We start from the raw sequence: 19167 nt of genomic DNA, 5'->3' as shown, positions 1-19167 counted from the left end.
AAAAAAAAAAAAAAAAAAAAAAAAAAAAAAAAAAAAAGAATGTCTTTCCATTGCAAATACACTGCGCTATTTTGAGTATGCAGCAACATTTTAATATTTTAATTATACACTTCCCACTAGATTGGTTTTAAAACTTCCTCGCTGAGTTTTAGAGTGTGAAATGTTTCAAGTTGAATGATTTACTAGTTTTCTTTTTTTTCCTTTTTTTTAATAAATTGAACTAAAATAGACTGAAATAGTTTGTAAAAAGATAAAGCCTAGTTCGATCTCGACCAGTTTTTAAAATATCTTTTAATGTAAAAAGCCTAAATGCGTTTTTTGCATAATAATTTCAAACTAACGTCTGCTTTGTGTTACGTGATCAAGGAGCACAGTAGTTATAGATTTAATAATTTTACATTTTGAAACCAATCACCTTTTACCTGTTAATTTGTTCCCTACCCTTTGGTTTAGAATGCCCCCAAATCATCACAGTAGCTATTTGAGTAGAATTAATGGATTTAAAACGTCGTTAATTAAAGGTAATGAGAATAATGTTATGATGTGTTGGTTCCCCAGGAGATTCATTTGGTCCTTTATTTTCTCTGTTTTCCTTGTAGCGCGGGAGTTGGCCGGACCGGCTGCTTCATTGTGATAGACGCCATGTTAGAAAGAATAAAGCATGAAAAAACTGTAGACATTTACGGCCATGTAACTTTAATGAGGGCCCAGAGGAATTACATGGTTCAGACAGAAGACCAGTACATCTTTATCCACGATGCACTGTCGGAGGCAGTGACTTGCGGGGATACCGAAGTGCCGGCTAGAAACTTGTATGCCTACATTCAGAAGCTGACACAAAGAGAAACAGGAGAGAATGTCACAGGGATGGAGCTCGAATTTAAGGTATGATATTAGATGTGATGTGGTAATTCAGGAACAGTCATTCTGGAATTGTCCTTCTGAACCTTTCAAATTTGTGAAGTTACAAGATTCACCTGACCTTCTCCCTCAGGTGTCTGACTGTAAAACACTTTCTTCCTCCTTCCCTTTTCTATCCTTTGCTTCCTAATAATACCTAGAGCTCTTTTGTACCCTAATTTAAACTGAGAGATCATACTCTCAGAACATAATATTTAAAACTTCCATAGTCTATATGGACTCATTAGGTAGAAGTGAAAAGCAGTACAGTTGGAAGAGTCCTTTGCTTAAAAGCAAACAAAATCTTTGTATCTAATGAGGGAATCTTGGGTACACTGAAGTCACGCTACAGGCTAAAATTATCTTTGATTTTTTCTTTTTTCCTACAACAGCGTCTAGCCAGTTCTAAAGCTCACACCTCAAGATTCATCAGTGCCAATCTTCCATGTAATAAATTCAAAAATCGCCTTGTTAACATTATGCCATATGAATCCACAAGGGTATGCCTGCAGCCTATCCGAGGAGTAGAAGGATCTGATTACATCAATGCCAGTTTTATTGATGGATACAGGTATACACTCTTGCTCCCCTGACAGTCCAAAGCCTTGATATCTACATGTGCCCTAGTTTCACAGCCAGCATGAATTTCATCTCAATTCAAAGTGTTTTCTTTCTGCAGAGGTCAGCATCCAGTCCCTTGGTATTCGCTTTTTTATTATTTTAGAGAGGAGTAAGAAGAAGCGGTCACAGAGTTTTTAATCTGTCCATGTGCACTCTTCTTTCAGAAGTCATTTGGATGTGGAAGGAGTTAATAAAGAAACTGTTTGTACCATATTATATAAATTGAATAGATTGTGTAAGAGTCACTTCTACAAAATGAAGTTGCACAACTGTTTCTTACGCGATTTGTGTGACACGTGAAATTGAGCTGTTAGCATTGCTCTGAAGTTTAAGTAACAGTGATAAAGACATACATCATAATATTAACAAAGCAATTTCTTTTGCAAAATCTCCCAAATGTATTAAATGTTCTTATTTGATTACACAATCCTAATGGGAATTTACTGCAGTAGCATTAATAATGTTTTCATTTTTTATTACCTGGTCTGATGTTTACATATCAAATGCGAAGCCTTTGCATGTTTTCTGATGACTTTAACATGCTCTTTTCATTCTCTGTGATTCAGACAACAGAAAGCTTACATCGCTACCCAGGGGCCCTTGGCAGAGACCACCGAGGACTTCTGGCGGATGCTGTGGGAGCACAATTCCACCATCGTTGTGATGCTCACCAAGCTGCGTGAGATGGGCAGAGTGAGTGTCTCCTTATAAGACACTCAGACCACAAGAGAAATGAGGATTTCATTTTAAAAACCCGAGTGCCAGCGTCATTTCTTTGAAACACAGAGTACTCTGGACGTGTTCTGGGCCATTCATTACTGTGTTGAATTTTAACTTACAAAGCCATATCAAGTTCTTTCATTTGTGTGTTTTGAAGAAAGAACTGGTACTTGGTTCCAGTGAAACACAATCATAGAGACAAATACGTCTGACTTGTTTTGACTCTCAATGTGTTCTTACTTCCTTTCGCTCTGGACAAGCTAGAGCTTGGGTGCCATCATTACTCTGTATGAAGAAACTTGACTTTTTTCATCTCTGAAGCAAATTTTTACCTGCTCATCTTCCACTCCCATTAAACTGTTGGAAAGTTACGTAGTTTTTCTAAGGATATAATCTGGGAACCTCAGGTTTACTTTTAAAAAATGATTCTTCTGAAAAATATATAAAATAGCATTAGAGACACCTAAGACCTACCACTTAGATTCAATAGATACAAGCATTCTGCCGTATGTGCTCGAGATGTTTTCTTTCTCGTCTTTGTATAAACTCAGTGGTAGAGATGTATCCAAAACCCAACTTTTTAGAGCCCACAGAGAGAGTGAAAAAATACCAACTAGGAAAGTAACTTGACTTTTCTGATTTGGTTATTGAAGTCATTAAAACTGCGTGGGCTCCAGTTTCCTCAGCTGATGGAGATTGGACTAGGTCAATTCAGAGGTTTCTTTCTGTGTTCACACTTGATGGTTCTCTTCATTCCAAAACACAGTGTTGATCAATGCATGATTAACGTGACCAGCCTTATGTCCGAGGACTGATGTAATTAATTGTCTAACTTGTAAGTATGAAGATGCTTACCCTATTGAAGAATTCAGTCAACTGATGTGTATTAAGCACCTACTGTATGCCAAGTACTATGCTTGATAACATGCACAAATATTGAACCACATGATTTCCCTATCCTCGGGGAACCTATGGTTTCAAAGAGACAATGAGTCATATGCGATTGGAATCACCTTAAATTCTAAAACTGTATTAGTGAAAGAAAGACATTAAATATATAGATACATGATAAACAAAACTTTATTTACACTTTACGTAGCTTGACATTAATCTTTTTTTTTTTAGGAGAAATGTCACCAGTACTGGCCAGCAGAACGATCTGCAAGATACCAGTACTTTGTTGTAGATCCCATGGCTGAGTACAACATGCCACAATATATACTAAGAGAATTCAAGGTCACAGATGCCAGGGTAAGTTGGCACAGTCTTATGCTCTTAACCATTAACTGAAAAGTCATCTAAAATGCATCCCTGGGAGAAATATTTTCCAAGCGACCATACTCCCAAAGTGAAGAGAAATCACTCATCCTGGAGGATTTTTTTTTTTTTCAAACGTAAGAGTAACTTCTCCTGTCCTGTAAGGTTTCTCACAAGCCCAGGCTTGGCTCACATTCAAACGTAGCATCTGGCAGCCCAACTTTGGGGACGTGCTTGGTGAGTGTGTGTGCCGGGAAGCATTTATTGATTGCTTGGCTGTGCTTACATTCACCTCCTCAGCTTATTCTCTTTGGAGCTTTTTTGACTTCTTCATTACTTGAGGCTGTAAATATGTTGTTGTTTTGCTCAGCCCTTTAGGTCACGTTGGCTTGGAGGTTAATTTGGTATGATTTTAAAATTGCTGAGCAAATGGCATTCTTTAGAAGAATCTGACAAGCTTTACACATTCTAATTTGATTCCTGGCATGGTTTATTCCTCGGTGTGCTAATGTGTCTGTCCACGAGAGCTGTGCACCCACGACCCTTGTTGGCTAATTTTCATTCTGCATTTCTTATCTAGACTGCTGAGTGCAAGGTTCAGCCCTGATGTAAGATGTTCTATGCATAAACTTTAATATCCTTGCCTTTGGCCACTTTCAAACCATGATTACAAACACATCTTAGGAGAGAGTGGGGTCAGTCCAAAGCCCTGCTTTGTTTTTGGAACTGTCACAGTGGGTGGGTTGAATAAAACTGTAGGGTAGAGCTATTTACTTGATCCATTGTTTTTGTTGGAAAGCAGCTTTCTCAACCAAGACTCATGTTTAGAGATTGTCTACTAATCCCCAAAGCCTGGCCCTGGCTGTTGACCTAAAGTGAAAGGGAAATTGGTTAGCAGGCTGCTTGGCCCAGGTGACAGACCTGTTAATCCCAGAAAGTCTGAAGTCTTAACTACTCTGAAGGTGACTATACTCAAGACAGCAGTTAAGTCCCTAGGTCTCGTTTTGAGTTGCCCAAGCAAGCATGCCTTGGTGACCCATCGCTTTTAAAAAAAAAAGGAAAAAGCATGCCCTTGCAGAGTCTGAAGCTAGATATGTGAGTGAAAACTCTGAGTGCATTCCAAGCAAACTCACCGACCATTTCTGACGACAGTGTAGGAGCCAGCCTCTGCAAATGGCAGAGACAAGAAACACTGAAGCAGGAACTTGTTCATATGTTTTGTTTTGAAGCCTCTCTGTGATTGTATAATTTTCTTAGCTGCCATAGCATTTGCTGTTTGTGCTCCTAGTATGTTTCTAATCTCAACTTCCCAGTTTAGAAAGCAAGTTGGCACTTGAGAATACAGTATTGTTAAACAGGTAACCTTTAAATGGAGTCAGGTGGTCTCTCCTCCAAATCATAAAGGTCTGTACACATGCTATTAAAAACAACTATGGTCAGAAATGAAATCCCCAGGACAATCAGAGGAAGACAAATCTGTATTACCTAGCCTCTGGCTTCCCTTCCTGTGCTTTTCAAACCTTTTCTAGAATCAAAAGGAAGTAAATCATGCTTCCATGGTAACCATCCATAAGTCTGTTATGGGGCCAAGCAGTTACTTTCATATTCTTCAGTATTCTCACAAACTGGATGTGATCTCCCAATTTATTTCGATTCCCAAATGATTCCAGTCAGGAATATGCCCTGTTCGTATGGAAACCACCAGGCTGGTTGATATGTGTCCATCTCAAGTTGGGCCATCCCCTCTTCTCCATATAACTGAATGAGAAGGATTGGGTCTCTGTCTACTTAACCAAAATCTTGGGAACTTGCACATCTATATCCAAAATGACTTTAATGTGGAGAGAGTTGTTACAAAAGTGGAAAGGAGGACCAAACTGAAGCCTTAACTAGGAGCAGGGACTCCTCAAATAGAATCAGCCCCTGTAAACTTGGAATTCGGATTCTCTCTCTCTCTGTTGATTGAGGGAAGAAAGTTGATGGTCATAATCGTTATTCCTGCTTCTGTAAACAGAGGGTCCCTTCTGCTTTTGTTGTGCTTCCAGAAACACTGTGCCATTCCAGAAGGAATCAGAAGTCCCTTAGTGTCTTCTTTTGAAACCATTTATACTTCATGAATCAAAGAAATCTTGCCTAATCACTTTAGGAAAGATAGACTGCTCCTGTATCTAGCTTTTGGTTTGTCTGTGTTAAAGCCCCGCACAGACACCTCAGTTCCTGTGGTCAGCCAGGAAGAGTCCTTTTTCAGAAAACAACATTTATCTACTAATAATCTCTCCTATCTCCTTGAGGGACACTTCACTTCCTGCTCAACAGCACAGTCGCCTGGTACACGCTGTGTATACTGCCTTGGCTAGAAATAGTATACCTCTGAGACGCGTGGGGCATCCAGGTTAAATCCAGCTACCCAATTTGCATCAGATCCTTTCAGTGTCACTAGCTGTCATTTGACAATGCTGCAAATAAGCAGACACAGCAGATGTGAAGGTATCATGACAATAGCAAAATCTCTGGTCTGGATGACATGCCTGGATGTTCCTTTCAGTATTAAGAAATTACTGGATTCTGAAAATTTTGAAATGGAGTGTATATGTTCCACTTTGGTTTTGAAGGCAAACTTTGGGCTCAGAGCATTTACTAACATGGGAAATAGGTGGCTTTTTATGAAAGCTCAGGTTTTTAATGGGCATTGTGAGAGTAAATAAATTTGCAATTTAAATATATGTGAATGTAGACAGTGTTAATAGCAGGTAAGATACTAACTGACTAATTTTCTAGTTAAACATGTTTCTAACTTTTTCTTCCCTTTTTCTTTCCTTTTTTGGAAAAAATCATGCCTGCTGTTGTGGTCTGTGCACTGGCTGAATCCTCCTGGCGTCCTCCTTTGCGGTTGGATACGTGGCTTTCTCTCTAAAGGACGGGCAGTCCCGAACCGTGAGGCAGTTCCAGTTCACTGACTGGCCAGAGCAAGGAGTGCCAAAGTCTGGAGAAGGATTTATTGACTTCATTGGCCAAGTCCATAAAACAAAAGAGCAGTTTGGCCAAGATGGACCCATTTCAGTCCATTGCAGGTGAGAATCAGGAATGATGAGTTTCCATTTGTGCTGAATGCAGTAACTTTGAAAGTATGTACTGTTGTCTGTTCATTGTTGGTACCAATTTATCGTAAATCTGCATAACTGAAGTTTTATTTTTATTTTTCTCAGAAGTGTATTGTAAACCCTAAAGCAAAAGGACTCATTTCTCTTTCTTTCCACAAAGTGAAAATAATCAGAGGAAGATTTTTATCTTCAAATTTTGCCTCTTGTAACAAAGAACCAAACTGTGTGTTCTTTGCCTGTTTTACCGTAACAGGAATTGTTTGTACACCACCGAGTGATAATTTGTTCAGTTTATCATACCTCACTTGTTTTGCTTTCATAGCATTACCCTGATAATTATCTTTCTGTATCTTTCTCCTACGTTTGCCTTCTTGAGAAAACTATAGTTATTAAGCCTTAATAACAATACTAATTCTTTTCAGTCAATAAGTGATTAGAATGGTACCTCAGTTAAAGTTGCAATTTGCTTGAAAATTGTTGCTATATCAGAAAATGAAGCACCTTCAAGTTAATTATTTTCAATAGTTTCCACGGCATTTTATAATTCAAGTCACTGAAGCTAATAGAAATAGCAAGTAAACAGTTCAGAAAGGACAATTACCATAAATTTAGTGCTTTTGGAAGTTACTATGCAAAAACCTTCTAGCAAAAGGATTCACCTAATATTTTTTAGTTTCAGTTTGTAATCTCTGTATGGTCAAAATCTTGAAAGAGTTTATTAAAAAATGTACTTTGCTTCCCCCCCAGAATCCCAAACTACAGTTCTTAGTGATATGGGAGACAGGTCTCAAAACAGGAGAAATATTAGACATGGGCTTCAAAACATCTGAGCTCTAGTCCCACTACTATCATCACGTAGCTCTGTGACAGTAGGGAAGTTTCTCTAGACCTCAGTTTTCTCAGCTGATCTCCAAGACCCCTTCTGGGACACACAGTGTGCTATTATATGAGAAGCAGACCTTATTTATACACATTTGCTGTGTGTTGAGCTTATCCAAAGTTCTTTGCTCTAGACCACCAAAGAGCATGTAGGAAATGATGCAGGGACTCGATATTCAGACAAAGTGGGTGGTATATACGGGACTTGAATTACCTGGATATCCCCCTTAATTTTCCACATAATTTGCCCAAATCCTAATCCAAATTTTCCAGTATAAGCTATAAAGAAAAGAATATGTTCAACACATTTTTCTTTAACTTCAGGCATTCCCATAAGTATAAATAAGTGTGTGTATGCATGTATCTCTTTTCATTGCTTTGTCACAAAATTATTTGTATATACAAAGATTCTTTTGTATACTATGACATGTTATTCATATATCTTAAAGACTTCCAGATATCTTCTCTTATCTGGGGATATTTTAAAAATACCACTCATTTATAGCTTATTAAAAACACGATAAAGTCAATAAATTTGGAAGTTATAAGGCCAGTGTCTGTTATTTTCTTGAAAGCACCTAGTAGAAAGCCAGAAACCCTATATTTTTGTTACATTTGAGCAATCAAAGCAAGGTAAGATAGACTCTGAAGTACCTGGACCATTCAACAAAAAGATCATAAATCACAGTCTCTCAGGATTAAGAGAAACTTTCAAGGTTGAAAGGGACCTTCAAGGTCATCTACTCCAGCTTAACAGAGAGCCTTGACTGCGCCTGGTTATCCTTAGTCACTTCGTAAAACCTGCCTATGGATTTTAAAGCTTCACTTACATTTCTGTTAGGACTCTTTAGAAAACCCAGTTTATAAAGGGACACACTATTTATATATCAACTACATCCCGAAGTGAATGAATCCATCCATTTTCTACAGCCTGTACCCAAGCATTACACATGCTGTTTAATTAGGATCCAAAAATGTAGGGATTTTTCAGATTATTCACTCTTTTCCTCATTACCTAAACCTCCAGATGCTTTCCTACTTCTTAAGAGCACAAAAGCTATGAATTATTTTTCTTCTCTTGCTGCTGTTACAATTCTGGAATCATCTTAAAACATTAAAGAAAACAGAAACTCAAAACCTTGCTAACGTGGTGGAAAGAATCCTGGTGTTTTAGCTACTGAACATCTAAAAATAGTAGATAAGTGTATAGCTCAGTGGCTCTTAACCACTGTGTTTTTTTTCTTCTTCTTCTTTTTTGAATTTTTTCCAGTTTAGAGACCCCTTTGATAATCTGTTAAAGTTGTAAGTTTCAGAAACAAAATATATATATATATTTACACAATCCATACATATAAGATATTCATAGACCCTTCCAAAGACTAAATGAGGATCCCATGTCAAAAATCCTGTTATATTGATAGAATCTCCCTTCTCATATCAAAACTGATGTCTGAATTTGAATAGTCTATATACCTTTGAATAGTTTATATACTTATAGGTATATAAATATACCTATATTTATTTTTACGTCTAGGTGATGGGACATGTTGCACAGATTCTTAAGTGACTACAAGAAAATTTGAAGGCACCCAGTTTGTCTTACCTTATCTGAATTATTTCAAATGTAGAGAACAAACGTATGGACACCAAGGGGGGAAAGTGGTGGGGGATGGGGTGGTGGTGGCATGATGAATTGGGCGATTGGGATTGACATGTATACACTAATATGTATAAAATAGATAACTAATAAGAACCGGCTGTATAAAACATAAATAAAATTCTAAAATTCAAAAAAAATGAATTATTTCATACTTTAAAAATATTAAGCAGGCAGAGTTTAAAATTTCAGGATCTACGTGAAGAGTATAAATCTGTATTTTATTTACCATTCCTTTTATCCATTTATTTTATGTTTCCTGGGCCTTTCCAAAATGACATATAATCCCAGTTGAAAGGTTATTATATTTTATAAGACTTAATCCTAATTACTGCACATTCATTCTCACCTGTTATCATGGCACACTGTCTTAAGAGTAATCATTTCATGAACCCAACACCACATTTTCCTGAACATTGCTGTAGTAGAACCCAATGTAATATGGAAGCTGGTGGACATACGTCCACCTCCAAGCACATGTGGCCGAGGCCGTGAGTGTCTCATCCAGTAATGTTGTCTTTGTTATTATGACAGTGCGGGCGTTGGAAGAACTGGAGTCTTCATAACACTAAGCATCGTTTTGGAAAGAATGAGATATGAAGGAGTAGTAGATATCTTCCAGACTGTCAAAATGTTAAGAACGCAACGACCAGCCATGGTGCAGACAGAGGTGAGAAAAATCTCCAGGAGTTTGTTTGTCACATCTCAAGAACCAAATAATACATTTTGTTTGCCAAGATCTCCTAGAGTCCAGAGACTCTCAACACCAGAGGCAAAATGCAGGAAAATACTGTAGGAAAAGCATCCAGTTGTTTAATATTTTTGAACCTCATTTTCCCCCTTTGTAAATGGGAGTGACAGTGTCAATGTCTTAGAGCTGGTTTGGAAGTTATCTAAGATGTATTAGATTGAACCATGTTAAATTGTCACTATTTGGGGCCTATAAAAATGGCAATTTCATATAATTCATTATATATATATATACATTAATGTGATATACATTGCACAAATTTAATATATGTAAAAAGCCCAATGGTAGATAATATACCTGGTAGATAATAGACCCTTGGCCCATTTTATGCCTCCATTCTCCTTTTATATGCCTAGGTATTATCAACTGCTCTATATTTCATTTCTTAATAATGGTATTTTTAAATATTTGCATCCTGGATATGCGCTAGAGAAATTAGCCTTCCATTTTCTACTCCAAGAATTGATATGAAAATTCTGATATTTTTCAGAATAATAGGAATTCATGACTTAGCCAGTCTGACCTACTGACTTCATTTTAAGGATAATATAAGTGATAGACAGTGTTTCTGTTTCTCAAAAGGCCACCAAATTATACAATTTATATGTATTCCTAAATTCATAACCCACAGTATCTTCCAGACTTTGATTTCAAAATAGTGCAAGCATTTGGCTTGCGATACTCAAAACATTATGTCAGCCTGACAAACTTAATGGGTGTTGGGGGTGACGAGGGAAATTGGACGTTTAAAGAGCCTTAACACTTAGCCAAGCAACTTACTGTGACAAGATAGGAAAGCAAACTCCATTTATTTTGCATTACCATTTTTATTGTAGAAAAATGCACATTTAAGCAAAATAGAGACTATCTACTTTCAGCCCCATTGGCTACTGAAAATAAGTTTCTTTTATGGGGAAAATCCTACTTCTTCTCACCCCTTCTTCATCTGTAAATTATAATTTTTCTATCTTATAATGCCCCCACTTATTCCCATTTGACAGTGTTCTTCCCTGTCTGAAAAAGGACATGTTTCATGCTGTTTTAGTTTAGTGTGGTTCTTTCTAGAACAGACAACTAACTAGCCATCACAATGAATTAGGCCAAATGGCACAGGTATTTTTTGACATGGGCAGCCAGTCTTGTGATGCCATTTTCAAGGGATGAAAAGCCTAAAAGTTCAGCGCCCTGTGTATTCGGCTTTGTGTGCCTGATGTTCATCACAACGATACCTTTTGGCCGCTTCCCTCACTTATATAAACACATCAGAAACAATGGAGAATAATTCTGATGGCAGGCAACAAGGTCTACTGTCTGATAAGATTTTTTTTTTTTAATTCAAATGTTTTTGGCAACAGCCCAGAAGATAAATGAAACCACATTTTCCTCAGGACAATATGTGTCTGCATAGGCCTCTCTTAAATATGTGAACTGAAAATTACTTACCTCAAATAATTAGATAATTTTAAAAGACGGCTGTGACATATAAGGAGTTCCCATGTTTAGCTGGTGGTAATTGTCTGGTACTATCCTTGGAGAACAGTTCACATATGTCTGGAAGATAATGTTCACAGGAGCTGTTACTACTTTGGAATTAGGAGACTATTTTAGTTGAATTGAGTGGTGAAGTTAATAAGTACCCCATGTGGCTAATGGTTCTTTGCTCAAAACAAAACAAAACAAAACAATTGGTCATTGGATTGAATTGACTGGCGAAAGCAGTGATTTTGCCCCCATCTAGGTGTAACTTTGTCTTCCAACATCGATTTCCACTTTTTTGTTAAAATGTACTCATGGCCCCTTTTCTTTCTCCCCATGCTTTGTCTCCGGCAGGATCAGTATCAGTTCTGCTATCGAGCCGCACTAGAGTACCTGGGCAGCTTTGATCACTATGCAACGTAGAAACCCCTGACCCACTTTGGATTTTTACTGCAAGCCCTTCAATATCCATGGAGTCTCTTCTGAGCCATACAGGGCATTTGAGAAGTCCTTCTTAACTTCTAGCTAACAACCACTTAGTGGGACTATCACACACAAAACAGATTTAAAAAAACAAACTCTTCCGGGTGGACCAAGAATTCACAGTTTAATAATCTAACCTGAGAAATAATAAAGAGAGTCCTGACTGGTGAGGCATCTGAAGGATTTTATTTACAGATACCTCAAGGATTCAAAATAAAGGGAAGAAGAAATCACAGCAAAGAACCGCCATCTTGTTCAGGATTGCTTGATGGGTGCAAAGAGAAATGGCCTGAGTGCAGCAGTTCAGGGCAAGATCTTTGCTGGCTTCTCATGACAGAATGGACTCTGCTTTGACATCGCCCCTTCCCAGCATACTACTCATGATAACATTTTAGGGGGAAAGGGGGTGGGGAATGTTTAAAAAGAAAGTCTTTGATTTAGTTTTTTAGTATTGTAAAGATACTGCTGACCTGTGCTTCATTTTTAACTGTGTAAACTTTTTTTTTTAACGAAATGTATCATTCGATAAAGTGAATTTTAAAAAAGTTACATAACTCTTCATTTTTTATTTCCAAATTGTAGGTTTTTTTAAGCTGTAGAACTGTTATCTGTGATACCTTGCTGTAGAAATATCAAATAATTGGAAAATTTGCACATTTTTGTGCAATACTCTTAATCTACAGTATCGGTCTCGTCTGGTATTACTTTTACACTTCTGTCTGGTTTTCGTTGCTGAGAAAGTACCCATTTTCTTCAAATAATCAAAGAGAACTTTGTTTTGTTCTTTGGAATCAACAGGGAGGCGCAAAGTATAAAGTTGCTGCTAACATATATACATATATATCCATATTTTATAGGGGTGTCTATGTATATATAGTGTGTCCACACAAAAAGATAGATATAGCTATCATTCAGTTCTTCCATGATTTAGTTTTTAAATTTTTTAAGGTAGAGAAGCTATTGTAACACCTTTTTCAATTTGTTATTAATTTTATGACATACTGATATTTCTCAATATCACACAATTTTAATTCTTAAGGGAAATGAGGAATGCACATCAGTGATTGTCAAACCTCACCCCCTTAATTTCCTACCCAATGTCCCCCCACCCCCTAACCATATTCACAAATACTATTTTGTTAGCCAGGCTTCCAACAAAGTTCAATATTTCTAACACTCTAGTGCAATAACATTATTAAATATGTAAGAGGTGTGCATGTGGGAAAGGTCAGTGCATATCCCTTTAGGAGGAGAGAATGTTGTAATATATCAGCTATCAAGATGTTTAAAAAACAGTGTATTCAATTGTATATTGTCTATAGTATGTGCTATGAAATTTGCATTTATGATATGTAACAGGGGCAAAGCCAAACTCATGTTACTCTGTTCAGTCAGAAACATTTTTTGTGGCATACAGCATTCCTGGGAAGTGCTGTACTTTGTTTTCTTTTGGTTTTAGTTTTGCATTTAGAGTGCCTTATAATTGATGCCTATTTTAATAGCATTTCTTTTCAGCTTTTGGTTCATATTTTCATTATTTGTTCGTATGTGTTTCTCTTCCAATTAAAGCATTATCTGTTTACCACATGTACAAAAACTCTTTGAATAATATGCATTCCTAGTTTTCAACCAAGTCGGGGATGTTAGTGATTGTACCAGCCCAAAGCACTTGGATAATCAGGGCCCTTCTTCCTTTCATAATTGTCAACATCAGGAAAAGCTACTTGTTTTATTTGTAATCCCTTCCAAATCTGCTCTGGAACATTCAGTAACTGCACCAAACTTAATTTATTGACAAACATGATTGTCAACTTTGAACATATTTACTATTTCATTAGGATTTTTCTAAAAGGAGAAATTAAAATACATATATATATATGTATATATATATATATATCCCCCCCAAATTTTTCAACATAATTTCTATAGGAAGCCATGGACAATGGCATGAGTTTGCCATATCTTACATGATTTTAAAGAACACTCAGAATATCCAAGGAACTCTTATTAAAGAGTTTTGGTAAAATATTTTGGTTTAATGTTAGCTTCATTGATGTTCTGCATGGAAGGAGTTTTGTTTTCTACATTTTCCCATCACTAGCAGAATGAAATCCAAGAGACCAAACACTTGCAAGCATCATATTTGAGCACTTTTGTAAAAAAAAAAAAAAAAAAAAAAAAGAAAAGAAAGAAAAAGAAAAAAAAAACTATAATACTAAAAAAAATAATAATAATAAGTATCTAGAAGGCTACCTCAGAATGAGACTCTCTAACCTACATCAGAACAAGAGAAGAATGTGCACTATGTGGGTCTGTTGTTGTTTTCTTTTAGTTTGTATCTTTTGGAGATTTATCCAAGTGCCAGATTACTCAGTGCTATGATTTTCGTTTAGTGAAACAAAGGGGGTCGGACAGACATTGCGTCATGCAGACATGCCATGTTGGACAGGTAGAATCCGATGGTGTACTGCACACCAGAACGATTGGCCAATGAGCAGTTTCTCTCCCTGATACCAAAACTGCCCATTTGGCAAAGGGAAAGGGGAGAATAATCACAAGAAGAAAATGAACGGGATGCATACCATAGAGGAGCGAGGAGGAGAATATTCCAGATATCTTACTGTTCAGGAGCTGTTCTGAGAGCTAACTCCCTTACTGTCATTGATGTGCATTCCACTCTGCTTTTCTGTACAACCATTCTATCTTCTTTTCCCAGGTAAACATCTTTATCTACCATTACCATAAACTTTCAAGTTTCCAATTATTTTCATCATCATAACCAGTACGGTGCTATTATTTACCTATGTACGTGTAGTTATGTATAATTTTGTAATTAGTTACAAAGGTAAAAAAAATCAAAATATATAAAAAGTGATTTGTACAGAACTTTATTTTAGCTCTTTTTTAAAAATGATTTGCATGGTTAGACAATGGCGAGGACAGCCAGGGGAGGGAAGGGCCTCTAGGGAACTTTGCACTTTCTATACCTTTATACTATGCACTGCCCTATTGATTCTACACCCAATAATGTTATTACTTGAACCCATCTGTAAGAAACTGCTTCAGAAATTCGTTTGTGTGTATGTAAATAACCCAATATAGAAAAAGGAAAGGAAAAATTCTGCAGTAATGTACAGATTTTTTTCTTTCCTGGTTTTGTTTTTGTTTTTTTGGTTTCGCTTTGCTTTAGGCCTTTCTTTTTATTTTTAATTACCTTTTCTTTTTCCTATTTTGGATTTTAGTTTCCTTTGGGTTTATGGGTGCCCTGATACTCCAGCAGAGATCAGAAGGCTACAGATCCATCCTATCCATCTGTTATGTGGCTTTGCCATCCAAGCTTGGAGTGTCTTTACAAAGATGATAACAGTTGTGTTCTTTGCTCTCGTTTTGGATGCATAGACTGAAAAATTAAAAAAAAAAAACAACTTGTAAAATGGCTTGTTAAAAAAATACAATTACCTCTAATTAGTAGTACGCGTAAATGTTTTACAGAATGAAAGGCGTGCTTTTTATTTTCTTACTTCGTTACATTGGTGGCGAAAGAAGTCTGTATGAAAATCAGTTCTTTGCTGACACAAGTTCCATTTGTTACAAATGAATTCTAATAAAAATGTCAGTGTTATGCAGCCCTGGCCTTTGCTTTTGTCCACTCAAGCACTTTGGTTTTGAACTAACTATGGATGTTCCCTCTTCCCCCCTGGTTATCTGGTTAGTTCCTTTATACTAATAGTAATTCTACTTACCAAGAGGCTGCTATCTACAGGTGCCTGCCTTGAGGTGAGCACCTTTCACTGGTAAGCAAACTGAGGCTTAAATAAATGGTTTGCCCGAGTTCACACAGCAAAGAAAGAAGCCTTGGTATCATTCAAACTAGAGATCACAGGCAATCTTTAATTCTTCACGATGACTACTATATACAAATAAGTGCATTAGGATGTATATAAGTAGTATCATCTTGAAACAACTGGCATCTCTCAAGTACATGAAAACTCTTTGGGAACATGGCTAAGAAAATACTTGGCTTGGATTGTTTATTCAATCATTCAATATTATAAGTCAGAACTGTTGTAGGCGTTGGGAATGCAACTGTGAACAAATGAGATACTGCTGCTTCTCCTATGGAGATTGCAGCCTAGGGAGAGAGGTTTGCATTAAATAAATAATGATAAAATTACACTCTGACAAGTGTTATAAGGGAAAGGAGAGATCCATGAAGTTAGGACTTTCTATTGTGAGGGAGAGAAACTCTGACTCAGCTTAAAAGACAAGGAAAGTGTTTTTTGGCTCATATATTTAAAGATCAGGAATGGGCTTATGTTGAGAGAGTAGAAATATATAATCTTCAGAAAAAACTGGACTCAGAACTCAGGTGATATCTTCAACACTTGGCATCTCTCTCTTTCTCCCATCCTGGTTTCTACTTTCTCAGTGTCAGTTCTAAGCAATCTATGTGGTCCTTGGAAACTTTGGGATCATAACATCAAAAAGCAGGCAAGTGGAAGAGTTAATTCCCCAACAGCACAAACAGAAATCCCCGAACAGAATGGATGCTTGTTGGCCCCCATTGATAGGACTTGGAGTAAGTGATCATCACAGTATCACAACTGTGGATAGGAGGAGAGAATGTGCTCATTGAGTTGCCACATCAAGAAGGATGTACAGTAGCTGTCACCTTGCCAAATAGTGGTGAATATGGTAGGACCAACAAGTGACTGCCAACCAACCTAATGAATTAAGGTAAGGCAAAGCACAGGTATGCTGGGTAATGTTACAACTACATGTTGCCACGGAAATGATGAGGGAATGAAACAGTCCCATTATCCAAAAAGTATCTTGGAAAACTTGATACGAAATAGACAATTAGACTCTTTTTTCCTCACTCTTTCTTGCTCTCCACCTAAGCTGGCCTTTAATTTTATAGATTCAATCACCCTATTGATTGATTGTGTAAGCACACAATCCCTAACCAGAAAAACAGGACAAAAATTTCAAGGTGAATCATACTTAATATTCTGACCATTGTGATGCATTATATTAAACAGATGTCTGATTGGAATGCCAAAGATGACAAAATAGCTCACTTCACACATGTACACACATGTAGGAATTATTAGTTAATAATAACTCACTAATAGTTTAGGTTTCTTTTCTTAGTCATATTTATGATTAGACTTCATAAGTTAAGAGAATTTCGATAAAGTATAATAATTTGTAAAATTATAAATCTGAAAAGTGTTTAACTTTATGATTTTTAAAAAGGGTTTCTGTAAGTTCTAAGGAAATAAATATAGTAAGGAACAACTATGAATTTGAAATTGTAGATTGTATCATTATTTGTAATAGCAAAATAAAAGTGAAAACACCCTAAATGTTCACTAATAGGAAATGATTACAAATAAAATGTATATATGTGAGATTGTATATATGTAAAATTTTATACACACACACACATCACAATACCATGAATAATACATTGTAATTTAGCCATTAAGTGATTAAGTAGTTTGTGGGAAAAAGTTATGACATGAAAAATCATTAAAAGGAGGTATAAAATTATGTACACATATTAAAACAAAGAATTAAATGACTGGAAAGAAATGCATCATTTACTAAATGATAACTATGTAATAAAACTACCTTGTACTTTTTTCTAAAATTTTTATAATAAGCACTTTAAAGTAGGGGTGCTTTAAAATATATGAGAAGATGGATTAATTTTAAAAAATCAATTTAAAAAGGCAAGAATGGAGAGAAAAAAAAAGAACTCAGGAAAGAACCAAGGACAGGTGGGACAAATAGAAAGAAAATAATAATATGATAGATTTAAACAAAACAAAAATTACATTAAGTGTAAATGTAGTATATCCAACTTAAAAATATACATTGTAGTCTAGATATATAATGCTCATAAAAGTATAAGAATGCTGAAAGTAAAAGAAGGTCAAGAAATATGCCATGCAAACATAGCCAAAAGAATGCTGTGCTGTTATTAATTTCAGCCATAGCATTAGCAAATAATAAGTCAATTCACAACGAAAAAAGCTTCAATGCACCAGGAAGATATAACAATTCTGTTTGTATGCACTTGTCATACAGCTTCAAAATAGAGACAACAAAAATAGGCAGAAATAAATAGAATTACAAACATATCCACGATCATAATGGGAGATTTTAAAACACTTCTCTCAGTAGTTGATAAAATTACTGTTTCAGAACAGACCAAAAATATTTAGTAATGATATAAAAGATATAAATAACCTGATTAACAAAATTAACCTAAGTGACCTATGTAGATCACTACTCAACAACTTAAGAATATAGATTATTCAACAGCTTAAGAATACATTCAATAAGAATTGAATACATTTTCAAGAGCACATGGAATAGTTACCAAAATTGACTAGGGATTGGACCATAAAGCAAATCTCAATAAATTTTGAGTGTTTTTTTTTTTTTTTTTTGCGGTACGTGGCCCTCTCACTGCCGTGGCCTCCCCCCGCCGCAGAGCACAGGCTCCAGACGCGCAGGCTCAGCGGCCATGGCTCACGGGCCCAGCTGCTCCGCGGCGTGTGGGATCCTCCCGGACCGGGGCACGAACCCGCGTCCCCTGCATCGGCAGGCGGACTCTCAACCACTGCGCCACCAGGGAAGCCCTTGAGTGTTTTAATTATGTAGAGTATATTCATTCGCTGACCACATTACAATTCAACCGGAATTCTATATCAAAGATATTTAGAAAATTCCCATATAAATGCATGGTAATTAAAAAGCCTTCTAAATAGCAGGTCAGAGAAGAAATCACAATGGAAGTAAGAAATTATAACTATAAAATTATGAAATACTGCATATCAAAACTTGTGGGATAAAGCTAAACTGTGCTTCAGACAGAAATTTATAGCCTTAAATGCATATGTTAGAAAAAAAGAAAGGTTGAAAACCAATGATCTTGAAATTAATTAGAAATTAGAAAATTAACAGTTAATTCTATCCCAAGAAAGTAGAAGGAAGGAAATAATAAAGAAAAGAAATAATAGTAAAATTTAAAATAAATACGTAATAGGGAGTATCAACAAAACGTATCGTTAAAAGCTGATTCGCTGAAAGACAACAATATTGGTAAACCCTAGCAAAATGATTTGAACAAAAGAGATGGACAAGCAATATCAGGAATTTGAATAGGAGCATAATACTTCAGAGCTTACCAACATTAACCACTCTAAGTAACAAAGGGTCCATATTCACAGTATATAACCAACTCCTAAAAATATATATGAAAAAGGCAGGTACCCCCACCCCCAGAAAAGATTAGGCACTAGGCCTGA

At 36.3% G+C, this 19167-nt stretch overlaps 1 protein-coding gene across 8 annotated transcripts in view; it reads left to right on the top strand.

The window, feature by feature from the left end:
- PTPRD (protein tyrosine phosphatase receptor type D) overlaps positions 1 to 14026 on the top strand; it is a 1004024-nt gene extending 989998 nt beyond the window's left edge. For all 8 annotated transcript variants that reach the window (XM_024734238.1, XM_024734244.1, XM_024734243.1 and 5 more), the window contains 7 exons: positions 600 to 885; positions 1293 to 1471; positions 2088 to 2214; positions 3367 to 3492; positions 6415 to 6569; positions 9670 to 9805; positions 11717 to 14026. In XM_024734238.1, coding sequence (XP_024590006.1) covers positions 600 to 885; positions 1293 to 1471; positions 2088 to 2214; positions 3367 to 3492; positions 6415 to 6569; positions 9670 to 9805; positions 11717 to 11785 — 1078 coding nt within the window. In that variant the 3' untranslated portion in view covers positions 11786 to 14026. The remainder of the gene's footprint in view (positions 1 to 599; positions 886 to 1292; positions 1472 to 2087; positions 2215 to 3366; positions 3493 to 6414; positions 6570 to 9669; positions 9806 to 11716) is intronic.
- The last annotated feature ends 5141 nt before the right edge of the window (positions 14027 to 19167 follow it).

Source organism: Neophocaena asiaeorientalis, unplaced genomic scaffold (assembly GCF_003031525.2).
Source record: "Neophocaena asiaeorientalis asiaeorientalis breed wild unplaced genomic scaffold, Neophocaena_asiaeorientalis_V1.1 scaffold256, whole genome shotgun sequence".
Lineage (NCBI taxonomy): Eukaryota > Metazoa > Chordata > Mammalia > Artiodactyla > Phocoenidae > Neophocaena > Neophocaena asiaeorientalis.
This window is presented reverse-complemented; position numbering and strand designations above follow the sequence as displayed.